Below are 27618 nucleotides of genomic sequence, written 5' to 3'. Positions count from 1 at the left end.
TTGTGCAAGAAAGCTGGCTCATTCCACTGTCAATTAATAAAGTAAAGGTTTCCGGCACACAGGGATTAAATCTTAGCCTGAGAGACTAATCACCGATCACTGCAACAATGAGCCCAAGCTGACCCAGACAAAAGTCAGGCGGTGGTGTGGCATGACTCACCAAATTGTGGAAATAAAGGTTGTAGGCAGCAGGTGTTATTTAAAAAATCATTTTATTTATTAAAACATCTTCATTTACCAAGGCACTTCAGTAGCTTTCACAAAAATATGGTTTTTATCCAGGTGAAGCATCTGCTTTTGGAGTGCCGTGGTAACATAATCATAAAAGACAGTTACACTGAACACAAAATATCTCCCAATGTTACACGACTGAAGTGAGCAACTCTGAAAGACTGTGAACACAGTTTAACTTTCTTCTTTGTAATTTTTTCCCATGATTAGGTATCACAAAAGGAACTCTTATAGTGACTTCATTTTTGGCACTCAGAGAAGTGCTTGTGGCTAAGGCTGATTTCTTTGCACAAAGGGCAATGGCAGGCCATCGCCAGAGTGATTCTGGGTTGGAAAAAAAAACAACAAAGACACAAACCAGGAGGCTGAAGAACAAGCCTTTCCTAAAGTCTATTCTGAAGGGTAAATAACTTAAGCAGAAAAAGCCATAACAAACAACAAATGAACAAACAAAACACAAACATACAAAATCTACATTATAGTTTTGAGAAAAGAGATGAGTTTGCTTGCCTCTCTTTCTCACTGATACACTTCCTTCCAATCATACACCAGAAACCACAGTAGCTAGGAGATGTGATTCACACAGCAGTGGAAAACAGAATAAAAGATTCAATGATGCACCTTGTATGGGCCTGGACAAGCCCAAGGCTTTGATCAGATGTAAACAAGTCAACCCAGTAGTCACACTGAGTGGCACCAGAACTCACAAATCAATGCACTTGCCCTTCTTCCATTATCTGCTCAGTTCCCTCTGTATTAATTACCTTTAGGTTTCCCCAGATCTGTGCTCTCCTGCCTGGGGGAGCAACAATCCCATTTAATACCCCTTAAGACTAAGAAAGTGTGAGAAAGCAAACCCTCTGTGCAATTATTTGTTTTCCTCTAAAGTGCACCACTAGAGGGAAATGGGGAGAAGATTTGGGGGGATAATTAGACCTCCAGTTTTGTCAGGAGTCTTTTCAGGTGGCCTGAAATTAAGATGTAAATTTAGCACGTGCCTCTCTTATTCTTCCAGGTCCCATTGGTTCTGGCGAACAGTTAACTTCTTAGGGAGTGCCAAGTCCACCATCCACCAAATCCGGGAGTTAAGATGTATCTAAATTTGTCACTCTGGAGGGAAGGTAATGCCCTAGGGCCACATGCAACCTCTGAGTCTGGGTGTCCAGCCAGGAGCAAGTCAGACACAGAGGCAAGAGCATGAAGGGTGGAGATGTCCACTGCTGAAGGGCTCAGTGTCTGCACAACAGCACAAGCTGTTTCTGACAAGACCCTGTCCCTCTCCTCACCTTCTCCCCCACTGGATGCTGTGTTATAAGGCTGTACTTTTAAGCACTTTGGAGCTTTCTTCACCATCTTTTAACATCCTTGTGTGGCTTGGAGTTTGCCTGTACTTTATCCTACAAAAACAAACAAAACTAGTGTTAGCAATGAATCTTTAAAAAAATGTCTACCAGTCTCTAAATAGTCAAACAAAACCCAGAACTGAGATGATCTCACTAAGGGGGGAAAACTCTTACAGCAGATTCTAAAAGGTTTCTCCTGGTCTCTTGCTGTCCCAGAGCTTCTGGGGTGGTGGAGATGCACATGGTGACACTGTGGTCTGTCTCAGACCAGACAGGACAGTCTCTAAGCACCTTGCCATTTCTAACCCTCTGATGGCTAAACTAGCCCACGGTGTCTGGGAGAGTTTGTAGGGAACTCTCAGCCAGGCCTGGACCCAGTGCATCAACACTGCAACCCAGCAACCCAGCACAACCTTACCCTTTGACCCTCAGCATCTGGTCAATGGTGTCTGGGAGAGGGGTGCCAAAGCTCTCTGGGAGGAACAAGGTGAGAATGGCTGTCAGGATAGTCAGACTTCCCATGAGAATGTAGGGCAGGAAGCGGTCATAGGCACCTATGGCAAAGACAGAACTCTAAGCGAGGGATGCAGTCAGACTTGGCCTCCCTTCCTCCCTTTGTGTTCCCAGGACTCTAAAGGGGACCACGTGCCTTCTCAGCCTCTGCATCTCCCACAGTCTGAGCTGCCAGATTGAAACCTGGCACCTGGACAGGTCTCAGAACCCAGAGTTGGCACGTGCCCAGAGGTCCTGCAGCGCCTCACGGTACAGGGGAGGGGTGCGGGCCGGGAGGAGGGCACTATTCCTATCTCCCAATGCTGCATTTCCACGGAACTCGAGGTTCTCATCCAGGTACAGCAGTAACTCCTCCACCTCTCTAGATATGTCACAACCCGCTCACTTTGCCTTAAGGCCAGATAATGTGTTTCTGCTTGTCAGATTCATGTAGCATATTCACAACATGTTCTGGGTACTTTCAAGGCAGCCACCAACCCTCCCCAAAGATGTGCAGGCTGGGGGTGTGCAGGAGGGAGAAGCTGCCATGGGGAAATAATTCCAAAGAAGAGAAAAATTGTGCCCTGTTACATAAAATGGCACAAAGCATATCTTTACACAGTACAGAACCATGGTGTAAAACCAAAGTGTTCCAAATTACGGTAATTCTCAGTTCATCCATCAGACGTCTTGAATGGACATCCTTCCCTCCATGTCCCTTTTATACTCTGATTCCAAGAAGAAATTTCTTCAATTAAGTACATGGGCTCCCTATACCATGCTGCAGTTTCTTAGGACAAGGGAACTAGATTCTTTGATGGAAGGCCTGGGATAGCCAGAGCAGAAACAAAACTCTACTTATCTCACTGATTTCTAGCTAGTGCGTAGGTCGTTTTCTGTTTACAAGTGAGTGCCTCCTCCACAGTGTGCCTGGACACAGGCCCTCTCTAGGCACAGATCTGGTACTGGATGGATCCCATCTGCTGTGTGTGCCTGCTTTGCTGTTAACAACCCACCAGAGCTCATATTAAAGGCAATCAGTGCTTCCATGCCACGGCTCCTGCATGCCCCAGCCCACAGGACTTACCGAGGTAAACAAAGTAGGGGGACAGGATGCTCCCCAGGCGGGACGCTGTGGAACTGACCCCCACACCCATGTTTCTGACCACTGTGGGATACAGCTCGGCTGTGTACACGTAGACCATGGAAAAGGCAGCAGTGACTCCAAACTTGCCCACCATCACCAGGACAGTGGCCAAGTAATACAAATCTGGAAAGGCAAAGGGAAGGAAGTAGAAGGCACCAACCCACTGTACGCTGCTATTAGGCATTTTGTATCTTTTTTCCCGAAGCAAACATATTTTCTCCTTTCTGGGATATGGGGGACAGTTTCTTTAATGACCTTCTGTGGGATAAGAAGCTGTAGCCAAGATAGCCCTCCAAGTTGCTTCCTGAGAGGAGGCTGGGACCCACAGCTGTGTGAGGACATGCCCTTCTCAGCCTATAGACCACCAAAGTGAGCCTCTCAATAGCCCAAGTAAACCTGCTCTAGTCCAGAAGTCACTAAAGACATGCCTGGCGAGGGGTCAGGTGGCACCCCAGAACCGCACACTGCAGGCACTGTGGAATCAATGAATGACCTGTGGATGAATGGGGGTTCCATTCTAACTCATTTCATGCTTTCCCTCACTCAGACCTTGATAATTCATAGGACAGCAGATCCCCAGGAATAATCCTATCTATCCTGCTCGCTGTACCAATGAGGCACAGTGGCCTGTGGGTCACCCTGAGCTCTGGTGTGAGCTCTATGTATATATGCCATGCCTGTGCAGAACACTGCCAGGCTCAGGCGCCCACACACAACCACCAGAGGCCCCCATATTCATGTATCTGGATACCATGATGGAATATGAAGGTCCACACACTGTTCTGTGAATTCTGGAAAAAGGTTGCCTCCTTATCCCATCAGTAGGATACCAAGATGGTTTTAAAAATAAAATCCACTTGAGGCACCTGAGTGGCTCAGCTGGTGAAGCATCTGACTTCAGCTCAGGTCATGACCTCACGGTTTGTGAGTTCAAGCCCCACATCGGGCTCTGTGCTGACAGTGCTGAGTGCTGCTCTCTCTTTCTGTACCCCACTCACGTGCATGCACATGCTCTCTCCCTCCCTCTCTGTCTCTCTCAAAAAAAAAAAAAATTGGGGCTCCTGGGTGGCTCAGTCAGTTGAGTATCCAACTCTTGGTTTTGGCTCAGGTCATGATCTTATGGTTTGTGAGTCTGAGCCCCACATCGGGCTCTGCACAGACAGCATGTAGCCTGCTTGGGATTCTCTCTCCCTCTCTTTCTTCCACTTCCCCACACATGCTCACTTTCTCTCTCTCAAATATAAATAAAATAAACATTAAAAAAAAATCCAGCTAGGGGCGCCTGGGTGGCTCAGTCGGTTAAGCGTCCGACTTCAGCTCAGGTCACAATCTCACGGTCCGCAAGTTTGAGCCCCGCGTTGGGCTCTGGGCTGATGGCTCAGAGCCTGGAGCCTGCTTCCAATTCTGTGTCTCCCTCTCTCTCTGCCCCTCCCCCATTCATGCTCTGTCTCTCTCTGTCTCAAAAATAAATAAACGTTAAAAAAAAAAAATCCAGCTAATGGCCTGTGAGACCCATGCGGTGCCTGGCCCGTTCCTTCTCCATCCCTTCACCTCTTACCAGCTCCCTCCTTCTCCTCAGACATGCCAGAGTTATTCCCTCCTCAGGGTCTCTGTCTCTGCTGTTTCTTCAGCCTGAAATGCTCTATGTGTAGACCCTCTCACAGTCTTCGCCATCATTCCATCTACATCCTTGCTCACTTGCAAATGCCTGTTCTTCAGGGACACTGTCCATGACTGCTCTATTTAAACTAGCTCTCCACTGTCCTTTATTGTTATTATCAAAGGTGACCCAGTCTGCACCATATTAACCATTTTATTTACTGGTCTGTTGTCTTCACAACTAGTGTGCGAACTCCAGGAGGGCCTGGGGTTCTGTCTGACTTGTTTAATTCTGTGTCTTTAGCCCCAAGCACAGCACCTGGTCCACTGAGGCACTCCGGAGCTACTTACTGAATAAATACATGACTAACATAGGCCCAGGTTCAAGAGTAATGGGGTTGGCTCTTTCTTCCCCCTTACTCTGCAGAGGACACATATGCACACCTTAACTTGGGAGAGTTAATGCTCACCACCAGCTCTCACCACTCCCCCAAAGCCCAAGCCATGATGAGTGTCTGGTCCCAGGAGACACTTTCTCTTGATTTTGTGATGGAGAATGCAGATATGCAAGTAAGCTGTTTCTGCGTGATTTCATTTTCTTCATTAATGGGGGGACACAGCCTGGTAGAGAATGAGTGAGTCAGCAAAAACTCCAGACCACAGATGCGTGTGGCCCCTACCTGGAGGCACCAGCTGCACGAAGAGGAGGACGCTACCGCCCAGGAAGAGGGCGGTGGCCATGGAGTAGCGCCGGGGCAGGTGCTGTAGCAACAGCCAGGCCAGCACGTATGCCGGGACTTCAACCACTGCCGACAGGAAGCAGTTCACATAGACATCCCCATGCAAGTTAGGAGTGTCAAGGGATAGCCCAAAATAGCCCACTGAGATGGTCATCCTGGAAAAGAGTGCGGGAGAAAGCTGGAGAAACAGCATCCACATGCCTCCCAACCTCAACAACTTTTAAAGTACAATTAGCGCAGGAAATTCAAAACTATCCTTGCCAGGAGGACAGCGGGTTTAACCCTGAGCCTTACTTCTTAGAACAAAAGATAATTTCCTCCTAACCCCATGTTAACCCTGGACCACACCAATTTCAGAGCATTCCAAATAGAAAGAGTCCCAGCAAAAAGGCTTATATAATTCAGGTAGATTTACTTTGTTGAGAAAAAACAAAAACAATAACCACCTCCAACGTGCTTCTCAGCTTTAAAAACCCTAAGCCAAAGTACTTACAAAAGCTACTTCCCTACCCTGTGACCCCCCCGCCCCTAAATCCAGCAAGAGCAGAAGGAGCGAGAGAATGAGAAAAGAGGCATGTGTCAAGTAAGGTGTGATAGGACTGGAGGGATAAGATAAAACAATAATTAGGTCAAACATTTGGAGAAAGACCTCCTAGCAGACCCGCCATCTGTGGCTCTCAGCCCAGAGGAGGATGGACAGAAGCGGCTGACCGCAGCCCCACTGTACTTGTGGACAAGGGGAGGAGCTCCCGATGGCAGGGCCACATCATCTCTCATCTACAAGCTTCCCAATGTCCCAGGCCTGGACCCTATCCCTGGTAGGCATTCTCTCTGCTGATGACCAGCACTCTGGCAAACCAGACCTTTAGGCATTAGGATGTTTTGACTCATCTGCATGTTGAAACCACAGCTGGGACAATCAGGAAAAAGGAAGTGTCCAGGAGTCCCTGGGAAATCCAGAGGTGGAAGAGCACCTGGGTGAACCACAGAATAGGTGACTCATCACAGGCTGGCAAGTCTGTGGTGCAGGATGAATGCTGGTCCTGTCTGAGGCCAACACAAGTGTGGTGCACTGCCCTGAGGGGTCCTGGGCAATTCCTTGGAAGTGAGTGACTCACAGTATCCCCCAGGGAGCAAAATAGCTGGCTGCCTCAAAACTGACAGCTCCAGTAACAAAGGATACTGAGATGAAGCCTGCTATTGTCACCCAGCAAGCTCAGGTATTCTACAATCCCAAGGGTCTGGCCACTGAGCCAATGCTATCAAGGCACTAGGCTGTGCCCCCTGCTCTGGTAACGCACAAATGCCCTCCTGACATGCTTGGTGAAATGCCTCATTAAAAGGAGCCTGAGGACATCTCGGCTATGGGCCCTGCCTTCAGGACAATCTGTGAACATCCCAAAGGGAGGATGTTCTGCTTCCACATTCCCAGACAGTACTTAGCAGTCTCTGTAATGGGAAGGACATAACGTTTTCACTTAGCTCCTTTTTAAAGGCCTCCCCTGTCCTCGTCAGTCACTGTCTGAGGTGCAGGGGGGACAGAAACAAACTAGGGCCCACAGTGATCAAGGATCTGCCTCAGGACCTGGAGGGTTTCCCCAAAGACCCCACAGCTTCCCAAAAAGCCCCCACAACAGATTTCATTCTCCTTTTCTGAGATTCCATCAAGCTAAAAATTGCGACATGCACACTTCTTTCACTGCAAGGCAGATCCCTTACGCTTTCTGATGACACAGGCTTTCAATTTGGTCTGAGACACATTTGCAAATGAGAGGCCTGACAGCCACTGCCAGAAGCTTTGTCAGGAAGCCTCAGGTAGGTCTCACTTACGCACCACAGAATTATGGACATGACAGTGACCATTCGGATATTCCGGGTTCGAAGCAGATCCAGAATGCTGTGGGACTGTTGTTTCTTGGAACTCAGGTCTTGTAGCTGCAGGAATGATATGACAAGGGTATGGGATGGAGAGGCTGGAGACTCAGAGATTCAATAACACGCCTGAACCCTACCATCTTAGCTTTCTGCGTCTCCAAGTTGGTGAGTGTTTTATGTTTCTTTCTTGAAAAGAAAAAGTGTGCTGAGTGTATCTTACGCTGCTGCAGAAGGCATCCCCAGGCCTTGTCGATGACACATCAGTGAGCAAGAATAAGGAAAAGCAGGTGACCCGTCCCTCAGGGGATGTAGCCAAGGCAGAGGCCCAGGCTGACAGCTCCTTCTCTGCCCCACCCCCAGCCACCATCGGTGGCCACATTCCAGGGAGGCCTCCCGAGCATTCCTTCCTGAGGCTGGCTCCCTGCCCTCTGGGTCAGAGAGAGAAACTGGCTGTGCACTTTATTGATTTGATATTTTTAAAGAATTAATGTTTTGAGTCCTCATACCATGTAGTTATTGGGTTACTTCCAAGGAAAAAAATTTCAGATAGAAAAACAGGAAAATTGACCTCAGCTTCACCCAGAGTAACTTCCTATGAAATTTGGCACAGCCAAGGACATTAATAAACCACACGTCTAAACACACTGATGTTGCTTTCTTAAGCAAACCCAGCTTTGGAGTTTGTTTTTCTCAAGTTAGCAGTTCAACCAAAGGTCAAATTTTGACTTTAATGGAGCCCCTGAAATAGCCTCGTTTCCTCAAAGATGTCAGTGGGGCTTATGGGTTCACCCAGACTGACCCCTCACTGAAAAGCCACCAAAGCTACCACACTTAAAAGCCCTCCCTGCCATCTACTCCCGCCCTGCCATCTGTGTGTCAGAGGTCCTTCCAGTACGTGCTGGGTGGGAGCTGTTGCTGGGCCAGCACTTAACTGAGGCCGGCAGGGCTGTTGGTGGCCAGCAGCTTCTCTGATGCCTGTAATAACTGGTCTCCCTTTCCTAAGCCCTGATCTGCACCTGAGTCCTGAGTGTTTCTCACGTTCCTTCTGCACACACTTCAGCATGACTGCTAGTGGCTGTTCTCACAGCCTTGTCTTCCCATCAGATCAGAGACACATTCCAGGACCCCATCAGCCAGCAATTACAACTTCTAACCTCTTGTGGTAGTCATGAGACTAAGGAAAACTGCCTGCTGTAGATGGTGGAAGGAGAGGGAACAGGAGGGAGAATCAAGACCCAGGAATAAGGTAGAGCCAGGAAATTACCCATGGCACATGAGAATAGGGTTTGCAGAGAAGGGTGGCATAGGTGGAAGAGGCGGATATCAAAAATGAGCTGGCTCCAAGATGATATGCAACACGAATGACTGGTGGGTGGAAGGACACTGGACATTTCTAACTCCAAACCTACTTTTGCTCCATATTTTATGTACTATTTTTTTTAAGATGAGAAACTACCTAAGACATGAGAAACAATAATTTCCCATGATGCCAACTTCATGCAAGTCCTATTACTCAGAGTGTTTATTATTCAAATTAATGGTTTAACCATATGATTGCCTAGAAGAGAATTACATAAGTATGACAACCAAAGGTGAAGGTGAAGAGATTTGGACAACTGGTACCTTCTCCTCAACATGTGAATTTGAACAGGACCTGCTGCAGGGCAGCTGGGGCTTGGGCAGAGAGAGGGCTGGGCTCCTGCTTGGTGCTGGCCTAAAATCATGGTCACGGACACCCTCTGCCCAGCTCCCTCATGGCGCTTACCTCACTTGAGTCAAAGATAGTTGAGGGTGCAACAATTCCATTGATTTTGGCAGCCCTGCGGATGATGACCTCTGCCTCTTCAAATCGTCCCTGAGAGATGAGCCATCGGGGGGACTCTGGGATGAACCTGGAAGTATAAGCAATAATCTCACTGGGACAGTCCTGCCCAACAGACCAGGTGCAGCATAAGTGGAAGTGGGAAATGGGGTTTTAGAGTCTACATTTGGGGAATGTCTGGTGTTTCCAAGTGAGAAGCAAAGAGATGGTTGACACTATACCCACTAATGACCTGAAGTGTGAGCTTTTGAGTACCCTCAAGAGTGCACAAAATTTGGAGGGTCCTGCGCACCGGGACGAGATTGCTTCTTAGGCTGGCCACCTCCATTTCTAAAGAATGGTGGTGCCACCTGCTGGACACTGAGGAGAAAGGCATAAGATAAGTTCCTGAAGCCTGGCTTCTGTCCTGGGCCTGGCCCAGCCCAGACTCTTGCCCTGCTGTACTTTCCTACTTGTCCCCAGCATCCACAGAAGCTTCTGCACTGGCCTCTTAGCCTGTAGTTTTTCCTCACTTCCCACCCCTGCTGCATCCAAATGACTTGTCAGATCCCCTGCCTATGTTTATCAAAGCACCTGGGACTTTAAGATTTTATGGATCTTATTTTCTACCTCACCAAATGGACTCTGCCCTTTGATCATGACCAGGAAGGACTCATGCTCTGCTCTGTGTCCTCTCCCACTATGCTCTGTAATGCTCTCTGCTCTAAGAGGAGCAGTGATCTCACCAACCCCACCTGCAAGGGGCAATTCCTGCCTCAGCCGCTCTGCTGTGTTCCCACTCTTGGTATGGACAGCCTCCTCTTTGCCTGTCCAAGTCCTCTATCTTGGAAGCCCATATGGAGCCTGGCTTCCTCCGTGTAAGCCAGGGGACTCTCACTTCCAGTGCTCTCCCTCTTCTCCCAGTGCCTGTGGTGTGAGGTCTTGGCAACACACAGCTGGAACCAGGGCCTAGGCAGTCTTGTCAGTCTGATAACTTCCTGAAGGTCATACTAGACCCCATCGTCTCCCGGCTACAACTTCTTCCTCTCCTTGCGCTTCAATAAACCCAGCACAGGACTGAGAACAAGTCTGTTGATGTCTGGGGATTTTGTTTTGTTTCCTTTTTGGCTTTTCCGGTAGGGAAAAAACATTCTGAAACAACTTACAACTAATTTACACTCCCTGTCTCTGGGAGCCCAAATAGGGATTTGTGGCTTGCTGCTGCCCCCTAGTGAAGGCCAGGTGGAAGACATCCTGCCGATGGGCACCCCTGGGCACAGGCGACACTCACCACCAGAGCGCGGCACACAGCACCCCCGGCACCGTCAGCGCCAGCAGCAGCATCCGCCAGTCTCTGATGAAGTAAGCAAACAGTGGCAGCAGCATGTAGCCAAACGCATAAAATATGCACACTCCTAACGTGGAGAATATAATACGAACCGACTTGCCAAGGATTTCTGTTCCTGTTCAAAACAAGGGAGGAGTCATGTTAGCACTTTAATTTAGGTAATTTCCTTTTTGATTTTTTCTTACGTAATTTTCAACAGAAATGGAAGCAGCCACGCCCTAGGAAACGGTGGGATTCTGAACCCCGTGCAGTCTGAGCGCCCACTGGGGGTGCCCCACGCTGGCCTCTTAGGCTCCTCAAGGACAGTTCTACCTTGAAAATTTTATCACTTCCCCAAGCTGTAAACTAAAGATGCCACGTTAGGCCTCAAAATGTAATCCTCATGTGAGGAAGAATTTATTAAAGGGGAAGTCACTATGAAGGATGCACATGGGGGCTTAAAGGAAATATTTTTAAGAAAAGATTATTCTATTAGACGTGAAGAGAAAGAAATAATCCTTTCAGTATACAACCCAAGGAACCCAAAGGCCAATAAGCTAGAGTTGGATTCCTCCAAACAGTGAGAGTGGGACTTTCAGTGAGAACAGGCCAAAGTACTGCAGTGTGTTCTTGGAATTAAAACCCTAAACATCACGAGACTAAAGTCCATTCATATCAATTCATTCTTTCCAGTCAGTTTCCCTGGACACAATGCTTTACAGAAGAGGCAGTTTTCTTCCTTGGCAAGCCTACCATTCATGGCCCTTGCTCCTCACATCATGTCTCCATCTTTCCTTAGCAACCTTAGCTCTGGGAAGGCTCTTTTTTTTTTAACAGATGATCTTGGGTGAATTATAGTAAAGTGGCTATTGAATACTAATGGGGCCAAGGGCCACATCTCAGAGACCAGAAAAGAACTGGAATTCAGCCTTCAGGCTACCGTGCTCCTAGTGACTCAAGGCTGGGCACTCAGAGGACTCAATTTCACTGCCTACAAAACTAGGTTCAAGCAGTGCTGGTTGGTGTTGCTACAGACCATTTCCCCTTGGGGGACATCATAGCTATCTCCAGAGAGTGGGTGGTGGGATGATGGTGAAACACAGGATCAAGTACTCAACTCCAACTTGATGGCCATACCCAGGACAAATGCTGCCACATAGTTGGAGATCTGGCCCATGCCCACAAGGACAAACAGTACAGCAAACATCTCAAAGTTCTTCGAGAAGATCTGTAGGAAGCTGAAGCCTGTCTGCATGCCCATGGTCACAAACAGCACGTTCTTCCGACCAAACCTGGGAAGACAGTGACAGAGATCCAGCTGGGAGGAGGTGGCAGAAATGGGCTCCACCAAGATGGGCTTCCCCCAGAGCTCTCCAGGGAGGGGCTGTGGACAGTGCTTCCAGGGTGCAGTACAAGGACAGTCCTGGTCTCCAGTCCCTGTGCTGTTACTTGCCCTCCCCACTCCCCAGGACCAATGTTCAGCCCAGGAACAAGGACTGCCCCCAAGATAGTGCCAGAAATATGATAATGATTGCAAGGGGTTGAAATGTATTCATTATGCTTACACCCATACATTCAGAATGTAGCTTTTTACAAGAGAACTGGTTTACTTTGGAGGATGATGGAGAAACAAGTCATTTTAAATGAAGACTGGTAAATAAAGAAAAAGAAACAGTTGTCACATATCCAAAGAATGTCAATAGGAACCAATAATAGGTGAGGGGAAATATCATTTTATGAAAGTATTCCAACTATTAAATGAAAGAGAAGTGATAAAATTAGAATATCACCATATTATAATCTTTAATAAATGGACAGATTTGGGAATTATGTTTCAGTGACTGCTAATGGTCTTTTTATGAAAAGATAACTGAATACTGCATGCATGATTTCTAGTCTCACTAAAGGGTATGAACCTGAATCTGATCAAGTCTCTATATCCAACTACCAATATGCAAGAGACACAGAGAAAAGAGGAATATGCTGAAGTGCACCCTGAGTATGCAATCAGCAAAATCCAGACGAGAAAATTCTACAGAGGAACAATCCAGAGTGCAAGAGATAAAATATACGGTAAAGAAAAGGATGGAGGCAGAATCCCTTAATCAAAGTAGACTAAAAGACATATCAAAAACTTTTTAAGTGGCCAAGACTAGACTTGTGTTTAAGGATGCACATCGGAAGGATAAAACTACCAAAAACCCACAAGGAAGTAATTAGTATAAAAGTCAGGCTGAGGGACACGTGGGTGGCTCAGTCGGTTAAGCATCTGACTCCGGCTCAGGTCATGATCTCACGGTTTGTGAGTTTGAGCCCTGCATTGGGCTCTGTGCTGACAGCTCAGAACCTGGAGCCTGCTTCAGGTTCTGTGTCTCCCTCTCTCTCTGCTTCTCCCCCACTCATGCTCTGTCTCTCAAAAATAAATAAATGTTAAAAAATTTTTTTAAGTCAGCCTGGTGGTTACCTATGGTGGAGAGAGGCTGTTGTACTTGAGACAGGACATGTGCACGGGGGCTCCTGGGTGGCCAGCAAGGTTCTATTTCTTGACTCGGTGGTAGTTACAAGGTTATTTCCCTGGAATAAGTCATCAATCCACCACACACTTGTTCTGTGTGGTTTTCTCTATGTTCATTTAAAAAAAATTTTTTAACTGTTGGTTTTTTGGGGGGTTTGTTCTGTTTTAAAGATAGTATCACAGTCAGAGAGGAACAAGTCAACGTATTTCAACCAACCTAGCAGGTTCAGCTGGAGTCTGGCCAGGGCTGGCTGATACCCATTTTCATTCAATGAATGTTTACTTGAACCTCAATTATATACTAGGCACTAGGGACACTTCTGGATTATAAAAAAAAAAAAAATGTTGTTTCTACCCTCAAGGGACTTACAGTCTACAGTTGGTGGGACAGACAGTAATCACATTCTAATCAAACAACCACACTACTGAAAGTACAATTACACATGGACACAAGCGCACTGAATGATCACCACTCAGGTTCACAAGGGATACAACAAAAGAAACTATTCTGGCCTGGGACTAGGGGTTGGGGACGTTGGCATTCAGGGAAGGGATCCCCAATGATGGGGAGCTGATGAGGCCCGAAAAAGAAGTTATTACTGACAAAGGGAAGTAGGCAAAAGGGACCAAGCATTCACAGTATAGTGGAGGAGACCAACATTAATCAGATAACACCTCTTATTTACCAATTTCCGATCAGTGCAATGGAGAAAAGGCACAAGGAAGCATGAGTTGGCCTTCATGGTTGAGGAAGGTCAGGGTGATTGGGGAACACAGAGAAGAGCATACACAAGTGCAGCTGGAGGAGACAGGAGGACATACACAGCCAGCAGCCAGCCTGAGTGGCGTCAGCTGTTCAACAGAAGGCTGCCGGGGTCTGTGTGTGTGGGGGAACCAAACCGCACAAGGCCTTGGTGCCATGTTAAAGAGTTTGGTGCTTGTCTCCAATGAAACAGGTTTAATGTTTGTTTTTGCTGCTAATGGCATCCAGTAGGTAGAGGCCAGAGATGTTCTAAACATCCTAAAATGCCCAGGATAGTCTCCCACAACACAGAATTTTCTGGCTCAAAATATCAATAGTGCCAAGGTTGAGAAACTCTGGTCTAGAAGGAGACCATCTCCCCCTGCATTGTTCCATAACAAGAGTACCCTACACACAAACCTAGGGACGGCCCCTTCCTATAAGGAGACAGGGATAACCTTTACCCATGCTTTCCCTTCCCATGGGTTCCCTGGGATGGTAGGGAAGAGAAAGACCCAGGGAATCATTACATAGCACCAGTTTTTGGCAGTCCAGGGCTGGGACCAGAAATGCTTACTCTTAAAGTCTGTCAACAAAATGTCAACCACACATATGTTAGAAAACCAGGAAATATCTGACTACTTCTTTCTAGGGCTATGCCCTCTTGTAATTCACACACAAGAAGGTAACTCGGTATCTTCAGGTAAAATGCTGTGACAACCCAGGATTATTTTAACTGCTCTTGAATTTCAGGCTTATTAACGTTCTAGAAAGGAGACTAAATCTTTGCCCTATACAAAAAGTTACTGTTGATACCCTAGACAAGTTGAGGGCATGAATCTACTGCTCTGAGGTCATTTCTTTGGCATGAGGTCATTTTTTTGAGCCAGCTTACTTAGAAGTAATGAGATCAGAAACCGTCCATCCCGCCGAGCCTGGTGCCTCCCATAGGGGTGCAGACAAACTTGAGAGGTGATGCTAGGAGCTGAAGGCAGGGCTGCACCTATAACAGCTACACTTTTAGCTGCTTCATTTACTTGACATAGATGACCCTACTTAAAAGAAGTCTGCTCACGTTTTTTACGTTTTTAAAATACTGCACTTGCCCTTTAGAAGGCTAAGGTAGTCCTCAATGTACTCATTAATTTTCCTTCTACTGTTTGCTTGGGATCACATTTGTGGAACTTGAACACTTTCCTCAGGCATTCATGGTGTTCCTGGTAATCAGGTTCTCAGGCTAGCCCACAAAGATCTACTTAACCCATGACATAGTTGACCCAGAAAAATGCACTGAGTTTCAACTTTGAACTTGGGGTACTTCCTTCTTGATTTTTACATCAAGGAAATTCCTCTGAGTCTTAGCTGCCACTCAACCCCGTGAGAGGAGATTTCCCACCGACCAGCCCATTTGGAAGGTCTCAAAGAGCAGTCCTGGGCAGCCCCTGTTCTCACTCTACACCCTTCCCAGGCAATCTCCTCCACACTCGGGGGCTTTGCCAAGGGTTCTACGGAGCTGACGATTCCCAAATGTGTTTCTCCAGCTCAAACCTCTCATGGAGCACCATAGCTGTACATCCAACTGCAGGCTCATTTCATCCACTCAGGCCTCTCCCAGTCACACCAGATTCAGAACACTCAAACTGAGCTCCACTCTTCTCCTACAGACATGGTCCTCTTCCAGAGTCCTTTGTCTCAGAGAAGGGTTCTGTTGTACAGGCCCCAAATCTTCCTTCCTCTCCTGCATCCAACACACAGCCAAGGGCTGTTGGTTGGACCTCCTACCTCTCTTCTCCATTTCTACCACTGTCAGCCTGGTCCAAGCCATCATTTCCCACATAAATACTGTGACAGCCTCTTATGTGGTCTCTCCACAACCCCTCTTTCTCCCTTTCAGTCCTTTCTCTGCAAAATTATCAGATAATCGTTAAAAAAAAATACAAATCTGATTATACCACACTCCTGTTTTTACAAAACTCTCAGCTCCCCACTACTCTGTGACTAAAGCCCAAATTCCTGTCCATCAGCTAAGCTTGGCCTGCTCTTCTGCTTGGGCCTCCATGTGTCATGCTTCCTCTTCATACCACTCTCCACACATCCACCACAGAGGACTTTTTTCTAGGTTCTAAAGTGTGCCGTCTCTTCTGGAGTCTAGGCTTAAGTACAGCTCTCTTTGCCCAGAATGCTCCTTCCTCTCTGCACCCCTTTATCGCTGGCCAGTTTCTACTCATCTTTCAACTCCCAGCACATTGTCATCTCGTCGGGGTAGTTTCTCCTGGCCTCCTCTGTCAGACTCTCTTAGCTTCCTGTACTACTTCTCTGTATCACTTACACCACAAAGGACAAGTACATGCCTCAATTGTTTAGTACATTCTGCCTTGATAGAAGGAAAATTCTGGAAGAGCAGCGCCCGAGAACAGTAGTCCACACAAAACAGAGCATCAAGGCTCTTTGGACCCAGATCCTTTAGCTCTGCCACTTGCTGGCTTTGTGACTGTACAAGTGATTTAACTCCTGTGGGTTTAATTTTCCCTGTCTGTAAAAATAAGAGTAAGAATACTTCCTACTTCATAGGGTTATGATGAGATTATTTGTTCTTTCTTTTAAATTTGTACAGTGCTTATGAGAGTGTCTAATACATCTTAGGTGCCATGTATTTGTTAGATAAATATAAGTAATCAACTGATGCTTGCTGCTAGATTAAAGATCTAGGGAAGCAAGGTCTTTCCTCCAAAAGAGCAAGTGTCTCAGGCTCGTCTAGAATTGTCAATCAGTGGTCATGGCCCACCTGACTCTTTAATGCTCACTGGTGACTGCGGGAATTTGATCCTTTTCTAATTTTTTTAAACTTTATTTATTTATTTTTGAGACAGAGACAAAGAGCATGAGAGAGAGAAGGGCAGAGAGAAAGAGAGAGAAAGAGAAGGAGGGAATTCCAAGCAGGCGCTGCACTGTCAGCACGGAACCGGATGTGGGGCTCAAACTCACAAACCGTGAGATCATGACCTGAGATGAAACCAAGGGTTGGACACTCAACCAACTAAGCCACCCAGGCACTCCGACCCTTTTCTAATGGCTAGATGACACTTGGGAAACACAAATCTAGTGAGAAATGCATTTATTTCTCATGAAGAAAGAATTCTCAGGTAAAAACAATAATCTAAACATGCCAGAACATCACCCTGAGTTTGTGCTATGGGACAATATGACTTTGTTCTTTAAAAAAATTTTTTTTTAATTTATTTTTGAGACAGAAAGAGACAGAGCATGAGCAGGGGAGGGGCAGAGAGAGAGGGAGGCATAGAATTCAAAGCAGGCTCCAGGCTAGGAGCTGTCTGCACAGAGCCCAACGTGGGGCTCGAACACACAAAACATGAGATCATGACCTAAGCCGAAGTGGGACACTTAACTGACTGAGCCACCCAGACACCCCTTTGTTCTTAAGGTAGGATGACATTCTCATCCTGAACTTCTCTGTTAAACCCCAACCAGCTAGGAGAATGCTGGGACTCCACTGGGTGATCCAGTACAGCCAAGGACCTTGGTGAAGGCTATTCTTCTCACTGTGGGCTTCTCCAACAGACCTTGGAGCCCTAGGGTAAAAAGACAGGGTATAATGGATCCCTCTGAGGACTTCATGGAAACTATGGACCTTCCTCCAGAAAAAAATGCTCATATACAATCTCTAAAATTTTGCACATAATTTCAAGAGTAGGTGAACTCCCTAAGCCATGAATGGAACTTGAGTTAAAAACCTTGGAATTACACAAATAAGCTGCTTATGGGCCAAAATAGCACATTTTCTGCTTGTTGTGAAGTAGGTAACATAACCAAAAGTCTCTTAGCTAAGAGGCACCATCCCCATGAACCCAAGAGTTCTGCCTGTTATGCCACTACCAGCTAGTGAGATCTCTCACCATGCAGAGAGAATGATGGTTTGGAAAATACAGAGGTGGTCATTCATTGTAGGCCTTAAGATGTACAAAAAATTCATCTGCATGTGTGTGGTGTCTACCTCTCCAAAGCTCAGGGACACGAAAGAGTCACCTAGGGAAAGCCAACTAGGCTGGTACAAGAAGTGAATTATGGCATAATTCTGGTTCAGTGGGATCATGGATATAATTCACTCAGATTGTTCTGCTAAGCAAGAATTAGAGAGGAGGTTGTTGGGTCTCTTTACCTGGTATGGAGTATATACTATAGACACAGCTTCCTCTTCTTTTAAAACACAAGGCCCTGGGCTGAGAGACTATCATTTGAAGTCAAACGCCAGGTACGTACATGCTCCTTGTTCGGTCCAATGGTCCCCTGCAGCTGCAGGAGACAGACACCCACCTTACCTGTCTGAGAGCTGCCCCGAAACGAAGGAGCCCACCAGCACACCCACGAAAAACAAGGAGACCGTGAGTGGGGCCTTCCAGTCGTCCTCACACACCAGGTTCCACTGTAAGGGAGCAAAGGGACATATCACTCACTTCTTTTGTTAAATGTTTTAAATTTAAGATTTCTTGTTAAATTAAATGAGAATATCCTGCATCCCTGCAGGTTCTGTTTACATTACTGCACAGGTGCATGACCTCATTCAGGCAGGCAAAGGCTCATGTGGGCAGCAAAGCAGAGAGGAGGTTGCCCCTCACAGGGAGAGTGGGCCCCTCCCATCCTGTTTTTCATGGCTTTCAGCTCCATTGTTTTGCTACCAATTTGAGGAGGGGGGGACAGGTAGGGAGCAAATACTGTGGCCTTTCATGGTCACTTCTAAGAATCTGTGGATGGGGCAGGGTACTCTTTCCGTGGGGTTGAGGCCATTAGGATGAATGGCACAGGAATGGGTCTAGAGTGGGACTCTGGGGCTCTAAGAGTCAAGGCATCCAGCAAAGGACTGAGGCCAGAGGGCCCGGAATGCATCATGTGGATCTGTTCTTGCAGCTGGACCCAGGTCCCCACTCTGGGCCAGTGAGCCCTGGGATCCTTAATGCTGTACCAAAAACACTAGGCCAAATTACAGCCAAGAGCTCTGAGCTGGGAATCAAGAAACTGGGTTTAGCTTCTGCTCTACTGTTAAGTGGTTATCAATGTCAGGTAAGATTTTCCTCCCTCACTGTGCCTTAATTTCCCCATGTGTAAAACAGGGATCGAGGTACCGAACAGGCTGCTCCGCTTGAGTTTCCCAGCTCCCAGTGCATAGTTCCATCTATAGTTACCATGAAAAGAGATCTGCAGGCATGGGGAAGCAGCTGAACATTCAGATGGTGGGTTGCCCCAGCCTAACAAGGAGCCAAAAAAAAGAGAGGAAAGGACAAAACAAAAAGCTTAGTGGTTCCCAGAAAAATGTTTCCCAGAACAGAGAAAGATGGTGCTCAGTAATCACCAAGAAGGCTGCCCTCCAGGAATGCAGACCCTTGCCCGTCTGGTGCCAGGCTGCTGGCCTGCCCTCCATGGAGCCTGCTGGCTTCCCAGTAACAAAGGCGGGGGGGCGATGTGCAGCTTCCAAGAAAGCATTTCTTCCAGGCCAGTGACGGGGAAAAACAAGTCTGCTTCCCTGCCCCACTGGGCATGTGTGCACATAGCCTCTGGGCACCTCAGAGGGGTGTGAGGCAGTCCATGAAGAACCCCCACAGCTAACAATAAGGGTCACTTGGCCACATAACTGGCTCTCCACTCTGGAATAAGCATGCACCTTGGATGGGCTGAGAATGGTGTGGTGATCCTCACTGCAAGGAAGAGGTAGCAATCTGAAACTCAAATCTAGAGAAGTTTAGGGGCGCCTGAGTGGCTCAGTTGGTTAAGCATCTGACTTTGGCTCAGGTCATGATCTCAGGGTTTGTGAGTTTGAGCCCCCCTTCTCTCTCTCTCTCTCTCTCTCTCTCTCTCTGTCCCTCATGGGATTCTCTCTCTCTGCCACTCGCTTACTTGTGCGCTCTCTCTCTCTCTCTCTCTCTCTCTGTCTCACACACACACACACACACACACACACACACACACACACACACATACACACAAATCTAGAGGAAGTCCAGATTAGCAGGAGGCAAGGATAGAGGAGCACCAAGGTCCAAATACTCAGGCAGCCCTCCCACCCCCGCAGCCTCAGTGGTGCTAGCACCTAGATACCATCTCTCTTCTAGGAGGGTGAGTGCTCCCAGGACAGTCCTCATACAGACACAGCTGCTACGTCAGGATGGGAGTGACCAGGGAGTGAGAACTGGGGGACTTGGTAATGGGGTGCAAGCCTCTGGCTCTTAGGTGTTAGAGCTTCAGGGGCCAGATTACGACTACCGCAGCTCCTGACTATGATGGGCTCTATTCCCAGCCAGCACGCATTACTTTTGTAGCAATGGAGATGCAGAACTGAAGAGTCAGTAGCTGCTTCTCAACAGGATTCGCATGAGGGGTGGGGACTGATACAGCTGAGCTAGACTGGAAATCCACAGGGGCTTCTATAGTGAGTTCTGGAGCAGTAGACCCCTCCCCCAACAATGTCAGGTCTCCTGATACAGGCTTCTAGGGAATTCTGTGCTGACAAGGCCAGGTGTTACCTGAAACCAGGTCAGACTATCCCCTGCAGGAGACAAGGTGTCTGTCATGCTCATCTTGGGATAGATTCCCAGGGCATCTCTCCAGTACCTGCAGCCTCAACCCCACCACTTGGTCCAGGCTGTCCTTACTCTGGGCAAGTGTGTAACTCCTTGGAGTAATTGGGCCCTTTATCCACCACTGAAGATTCTTAACAATCCTCAGGACCTGGCTTTGGGCCCTCCAAAAGCAAACCCGGGTTGACACTTCCTTCCTACTGGCCACAGACAGCCTATGAGTAGGGTCAGGAAAGATAATAGGTCTCAAAAAATGAACACAAGGGCAGCCATGGACTAGATCCTACCCAGCCAACCCATTCAGCCAACCCAACCTGTCAGCCACCAGGATTGCAGTGGGCTCCAGGATTTGGCTTGCATCCTCTTTAGCAGAGGTGGGCTGAGAAGCCCTTAGAGTCCAGGCTACGTATCCAAGATTTGTGTTTGCAGAGCAATCTAGTGTTCCTATCCTGAGCTCGTGGCTCCCCAGCCGTGACTAAAGCAGCTACAGACTAGCTCATGGATGCTTCCTCTTGGTTCGTGGGATAGGCTGGTACTGGCTGATGATAGCAAGTCTCAGTGTTAGAACTAAATGTGTGTTTAAGATTCAGGTCATGAGTCTAGCATTGTGACCCCTCAGCTGGGTGAGCTGTGAAAACAGACAGCCTGAAAAAATCTAAGAGCCACTCTGGCAAGGGTCCAGACTTGCCATCCTTCCTGTTCAGAAATGTGCCTCTCTACTGGTGATGGTTTCATGGATCTCTCTCTCTCAAAGCTTTTCAAACTGTACACTTTACTTATGTGCCATTTATTTTCTGTTATTTACACCTCAACAAAGCTGTTAATGTTTTTTTGTTTTAATGTTTATTTATTTTTGACAGAGAGAGACAGGGCATGAGCAGGGGAGGGGCAGAGAGAGAGACACACACAGAATCCAAAGCAGGCTCCAGGCTCTGAGCTGTCAGCACAGAGCCAGACGCGGGGCTGGAACTCACAGCGAGATCATAACCGCGAGATCATGACCTGAGCCAAAGTTGGACGCTCAACCGACTGAGCCACCCAGGCGCCCCAAAGCTGTCAATGTTTTTAAGAAGAGAGAGAACTGTGTCTCTTGTATGCAGTATATAATTATAGCTGCTTCTCAGTTATGGGAAATAGAGATGTGATGTAGATCCCTGGGACTAAATGTTCTAACCTGTGAGTTGGCTGGAAGGGAAAAAAGACAGGGTCTGTGCCCATAGGGCAGAAATTCTTCCTGTGATGTACCTGGCCTGACCGCATCAGTGGTCAGACACGCTACGCTGGTAAGCACCACCTGTTACTGAATGCCATGTGTTCCTACACACATTTCATCCTGCCTCCTGCTGCAGTTAATGGCAGATCCTTGCCCCAAGGCTGTCTGGGCAAGGAGACAAAGAATTTGCTGCCATATCCTCTATATAACGCCTGGCAGTGCTCTACAGAGGAGAGGCTATTTGGTACATAGTTGAGTGAGGGAATAGATAAATAAAAGGGCTGTTAACTTGCAACACCACAGTATCTTTTGGGCTTGGACCTTAGGCTTGGCTGCTCAAGGCCCAGATGAACCCTGAGCTTCAATCTCTAGAATTTTTTTTCTTTTTTTTCTTTCTTTTTTTTTCTATTTAACCCCCTCTCTGTGTCAGCTCTAAGAACTTTAACCCAGGGTGTCGGTTCTCAGCTAGCTAGAGCAGGGCTCAATCTGACCACTCATGTCTAGATGGTTCTACTAAGACTGTGTGTACAGGGGCCTCAGGGACCCAACAAGTAACTTCTCTGGTTGCCATGAGCTCCAAAGGCAGGGCTGAGGGTCTGCTCACTCACTCTCCCTTGAGTGAGACATGTCAGCAAAGACCTAACAGTGAGGCACAAGCTCCGGGTCTTTCCACACTGAGTCAGCCCAGCCCTGCCTCCCCCGTTGATGTGGTTTTTCCTTCAGGCAGGCTTGTAGATAGCAGTGAGGGCTGTCCTATCTTCCAAGACTCGGTACCTGAGATAAGACTGACAGAAAAGCCAGTCCAGAGGAAGAGACTTTCCAGGACAATAAGGAGTGAGTCAGAGTATTGCCATGGGCTGGGGCAGGAGGCTTCAGAGAAGCAGAGAATGGCCAGAAGCAAGGAAACACACATGACTGCCAGGTCTTAGCTGAAGACACCCTAACTGATGGGTGCCAGAAGAGCTAGAAGTTTCTCAAAGAATCTTTCTGGCTGCTAGCTGGGCTAGAGAAATACCAAAAAGCAGGTGGGCCAGGCAGCCTGAGAAATCACCCAGGTTTCAGAAGAGGGGTAGTCCTGAATCAAGAAGCACTCAGATATTGGAGCAACGCTGCAAGGTGGGGTGGCTGATTCTCTAGTACTCCAGGAATGACTGAGGGGCAGGGAAGAGGCCAGTCTAGAAGCACAGGGACCACCAAACTATTCCCGAAACATTCCCTTTCATCGCATTCCTTTTCACCTCCTTTCCGCCAATCCCAACACCTTGTCGCAGATCCATTTAGGGGCAAGCCACAGTTTGTGGGCTGGGAGGTTACATTTTCTTTAAAATATTTTGGTCAATGCTTTCTGACCACCTCCAAGTTTCCCTTCTATGAATTAAACTGTCCTTTCCTTCTTTAGCTCTCAAACTTTAGACAACATTTCTTAAGTTGTTCATTAATCCATTCACCAAAAATTTCCTCCAGTACCCTGTCTATATCCAGCCTCATGTCAGGGAGATGCAAAGAGGTAAATCTACCACAACGTTTAGTACTACATGTACATACTTGATAACTTCAACAAGGAAAAACAATTAAACAGGAGACCTACAGTTTTCATCTTCTGTTGAAAAACAAATAGGAATTCAATACCAATGTACTTATAAACACCTCTATGTATGATTTGGGGCTGAGGGCAGGCTTGAAACTTTATCAGACATGGAACTGTCTGCAGTGATCAGCAGGCCAGGTCCAGGTTGGAAGACAATGGGTCTTAGAAAAATGGAGCCATCAGAATGTTAATGCAATAGCTTCCAGGGGTGACTATTCACCTAAGAGGAACAAACAGCCTTGGACTTAAGAGTCAGACATTCCAGAATCCCAAAACAAAGGGCTAAGTAATGTATTAACCTTGTCTCCTTGCAAAGGCTGAAAATGTGTATGTAGGTAAAAGGGCACGCAGCTGTTATGAAACTGCCAAGACAGCTAAATAAATAGGCTAAATACAAAAAAGGAAAAGCCTGACATTGGCAGCAATGTACCTCAAGGACCCTTCCACTATAGTCGACCTTTGGGAGCTCATCAGTGCCACCACCAGTCTTAGCCCAAGACAGGATAGGGGCAGTGACGCAAGAGCAAATGAGTAGGGTAAGCCAAGGGACTCTAGAAGTCAGGGTAAAATCCAAAGAGATGCCATGAGCTTCTCGTGAATTCACTGCTTCCCCTTTCATTGGGCAGCCAGAAGCAGAATTTGCAGGGACTCCTGTGTCATGAAGTATGGCTTCCCCTTGGTGGCCTCAGCAAGCAACCTGAGGGACAGCCTCTGCTTTCACAACTCACTGGCTTCCAGGGGTGTGACAGACTTGCTTATGACGCTAGGAGCGAGGACTTGTAATGACTAGGAGTTTTGATTCTCTGCCGACTCTTGGGTCACAAAGCACTGTCAGCTACCTCCATTCAGTGCCTCTCTTGTCAAGTATCAATACCTCAGGACAGTGGAATGATATCACTAGCTGAGAGATCCCAGTGGGGCTCAGATCACACTTCTATTACATATACATGGCAGTAAGGAAGCACAGATGCTGGGGACATCAAACATCCAAACATACAGAGCACAGGTGTGCACATCCATAGACACAAGAGGCTCAAGGCAGTGATCAGACTCCCTTGAAGGGTGACAGCCTCCAGAAGCAACATAAAAGGAGCCTCCAGAACCCCTGTGGGCTTACAGGAGGGTTTGATGCCATATCAGGACCTGTGCACACTCCCTTTTAGAACTCTCCCTGTGAACCCTGCCCTCCTTCCAGGTTGTTTCCAGCTGTTCCAGACTGGAGCTAAACACTCCAGATTCAGCGAGATGCCATTGCCAGGAAGCTTTCTCTCATCTGTGAATCCCTGATCCTGACACTTTGTGAACCTGGGTACCTAGGTGCCTATGGAGGACTCTTTTCACTGCTCTGCTAGTTCATTTCTGCTTGAGACCCCAGGGAGTCCAGTATCTGAATAAGATGCAAAGCACATCTACAAGCATCCGTTAACGTGATGCCATACATGTAGTACTAATGACTGCAGGGTCACTGGGGGAGACAAAGCTACCCAAAAAGGAAAATCCAAGGGGTTGGGGAATAAGAAGCACCCCCCCCCCGCCATGCTTCCTATGAACTAAAGTTGTATGCTTTAAATCTGCCCAACGACATGGCCTTCGAATGTTCTAAAGCATTCCAGGTGAACAAGTCAGCCTGAATGGATGTTCAGATGAATGGGTCCTATAATTCTGGTAACTAAACATAAGCAAAAGGTAAACAATCCCTGATAGGGTATGACTAGACCGACATTTTGGATGAGGGTGGATGAGGAAAGAGTAACTAGAGAAAGGAGCACCGTGACTATTTTATACACATGCTTCCCTTAGTTTTACAAGTTCTTAAGAAAGGAGTGTTTCTCTCTGAACAGATGCCAAGAGGCTAGAGAAAAAGCGGTGGTAGCCCCTTGGCCCAAGCTCTGAATTTGCTCAACACCCCCATCTCCATCTAGAAAAAGTCTTTGATTATTCACGGTCTTAGAGTATCTATCAGGGACCACCGTGGCCTTCTTGGCACCCTCTTCAAGGTGGCCATTAACATAGGCGGCTAATAGGACACTCGTGCTGGGAGGGGCATGGTCTGGTTGGAAGTCACTTCTCAAAGCGTTGCCTGGAGGATGCCCACTTTGAGGTGGATAGTGTATTGGGAGAGAGAGAGTGACAGCATCCAGCGCACACCTTGTGGGGTGCAGTGCGAAGGTCCTCCCCACGTCCTCGGCCCCGGGGCTAGTACGCACCTCAGTCACGATGGTGGACAGGTAGATATCCTGGCTAAACTCCCAGCCATCCAGGCAGCTCTCCTGCTCCAGTTGCTCCAGATCCAAGTCGCGCCCCGGCTCCAGCCCCAGTGCCGAGAAGTTGGCGATCGCCGCGAGCCGGTAGCGCCGGCAGCTGTGAGGCACCTTACGACCGTCCTGCAGCCGCAGCGGGATACTGTGGTTGCGCCACGCGCTGCTCAGGTTCGCGGTGTCGGGCACCCGGCAGCGGTGCTCCGGGGTCGGCGTCAAGAACACGACTGACATTCCATTGAAGCCGTTGGGGATGATGCTGGCGCTGAGCAGGAAGAAGATGAGGCGCTGGAAGGGCCCCCACTCGCCCAGGAAGGCGGTCACCTCGTCGTAGTCCCGCATGCCGCCTTCGGCGGCCAGCGGCGCGCTGCCCGGGGTCGAAGGACGCGGGGGCGCGCGGCAGCGCGCGGGGGCGGGGGCCGGGGGTGGAGCGTGCGCGTGCGCGTGCGCGTGCGCGCCAGGCCCTCGTCGCGCGACCCAGAGAGGGAGGGGCGGTTTGTCGGCCCTCTGACTGAACGGGCTGTCGCGCTCCAGACGCCATAGCGGCCTGCCTGCAGAGACCTGCTTTACATAGAGCTGGAGGCTGGGGCGGGCTCTGGGCTTAGCGGCGCAGACGGAGAGGCGGGACTGGGTCTGTGCGTGACGGCGGGTGGGCGGGCCCCAGCCGCTGTGCGCATCTGTGGCTCTCACGGAGCGCAGATGTGGGGTCTAGCTGGTTGGCACCGGACCTTTCCAGGAACAGTCTTGGTCTTGCAACCCAGGTAGCCGTGGTTCGGCTTAGGAAGGCAGTGAGACTCGGCGCCTCGGCGTCTGGCCCAGCGCGGAGCCAGGGGAGAGGATGGCTAGACCACCGGAGTGCGAGGGTCAAGTATAAAAATACCGTCCCTCCACCCCCGCCAACTTTTTACTGACTTCTCTTGAGGGACTGTGACTGGCCCAGAGTCTCCCTGCCAGTTAACTGACCTTGACACCGCCCATCCTTGTAACAGTGGCAGGGATTGTTTTGAAAGTGGAACCGTTAACTACCCTAATGGAGAGGCTGGGAGCAATGACTTTTAATTCTAATCCAAATGCCCTTTCCATACTTTGGTCTGCGTCAAGCTCCTTTGTTGTCCTTTAACTTGTTAAATGTAAAAATTTAACTTCCAGAGTATTGACGACCCCAGTCTAGGATTAAATGTTCATTCAGATTAGGTATTTCTGCACAATTGGCTCAATAGCTGGTAAAACAAAACAAAACTAGATGCTTCTAAAGTTTCACTGTCCAATAGATTACGTTTATAATTTAAGTTTTTCTAGTAGTCCTATTAATAAAGTTACCAGTTTTAGCAAATAAAAATATAAGATACCCAGTGAAAATTTGAATTTCAGTTAAAAGAGGGATAATTTTATAGTGTTAAAATATAAGCAGGAACATATGAAATTCACATGTAACTGGGTGTCCCATATTTTATCTGGAAACACTACATATTAAGGAAAGTAAAAAGGAATGGATGAAGTTAGTTTTAATAATATGTTTAATAATATATTCAGTCCGAGATTTCCAACATTATCATTTCATCATGTAATCAACATAGAAATTAATGAGATATTTTATATTCTAATATAAAAAAATCATTGATATTACTTTTCTTTTTCATACTAATATTAAGAATCCAGTGTGTATTTTACGGCACATTTCAATTTGGATTAACCACATTTTAAGTGCTCTGTAGCCACATGTAGCTTTAAGTGGCTATCTTATTGGACAGCACTGTTATAAAGCCTTTAAAAATTAGGGCTGCTAAATTTAACATTGCAGTATATTCCTTTTTTTATAACAGTGGCTTGGTGATAGGGAACTAAATGTATATTGTTTAAATGTAATCTCTTGGATAAACACTCTTTAATAGTGATTATATTCTAAATTGAAAATAAAAATAGAGGACAAGCCAGCATGTTTTATGCAAGAAAATATAAACATTTTCCTAAAACATAAAAACATAGATTTTTAAAACTTGAGATAAAAGTGTTAACACAGATACTAGTCATTTTGTTTATACGTACAATATTCCTGCCTCCTGAAGATGTCTGGCTATGCCTTCAAAAGTGCACTTAATCCTTTCTAACATCTTATCTCAAGTAACAGTCCTTTTCTGGAACTAACTGAAAAGGAAAACC

The 27618-nt window shown here is 47.4% G+C and overlaps 1 protein-coding gene across 1 annotated transcript; it reads right to left on the bottom strand.

The window, feature by feature from the left end:
- Nucleotides 1–235: 235 nt before the first annotated feature.
- On the bottom strand, nucleotides 236–25835 carry SLC22A5 (solute carrier family 22 member 5). Its single transcript, XM_007087815.3, has 10 exons — nucleotides 25408–25835; nucleotides 18150–18253; nucleotides 11693–11847; nucleotides 10520–10691; nucleotides 9193–9319; nucleotides 7387–7487; nucleotides 5493–5707; nucleotides 3154–3336; nucleotides 1993–2128; nucleotides 236–1628 (listed from the first exon to the last, which is right to left on the bottom strand). Exons 1-10 carry the CDS (start codon nucleotides 25798–25800, stop codon nucleotides 1541–1543), a joined length of 1674 nt encoding a protein of 557 aa, XP_007087877.2. The 5' UTR covers nucleotides 25801–25835; the 3' UTR covers nucleotides 236–1540.
- Nucleotides 25836–27618: the final 1783 nt, after the last annotated feature.

The sequence above is a fragment of the Panthera tigris genome, chromosome A1, assembly GCF_018350195.1.
Source record: "Panthera tigris isolate Pti1 chromosome A1, P.tigris_Pti1_mat1.1, whole genome shotgun sequence".
NCBI lineage: Eukaryota > Metazoa > Chordata > Mammalia > Carnivora > Felidae > Panthera > Panthera tigris.
This window is presented reverse-complemented; position numbering and strand designations above follow the sequence as displayed.

Coding starts and splice junctions, on each gene's coding strand:
- SLC22A5 (XM_007087815.3), bottom strand. CDS start 25,800: ATGCGGGACTACGACGAGGTGACCGCCTTCCTGGGCGAGTGGGGGCCC. Junction 10,692..11,692: donor TGTGGCAGCATTTGTCCTGG/GTATGGCCATCA, acceptor TGTTTTGAACAG/GAACAGAAATCCTTGGCAAG. Junction 1,629..1,992: donor CAGATGCTGAGGGTCAAAGG/GTAAGGTTGTGC, acceptor TTGTTTTTGTAG/GATAAAGTACAGGCAAACTC.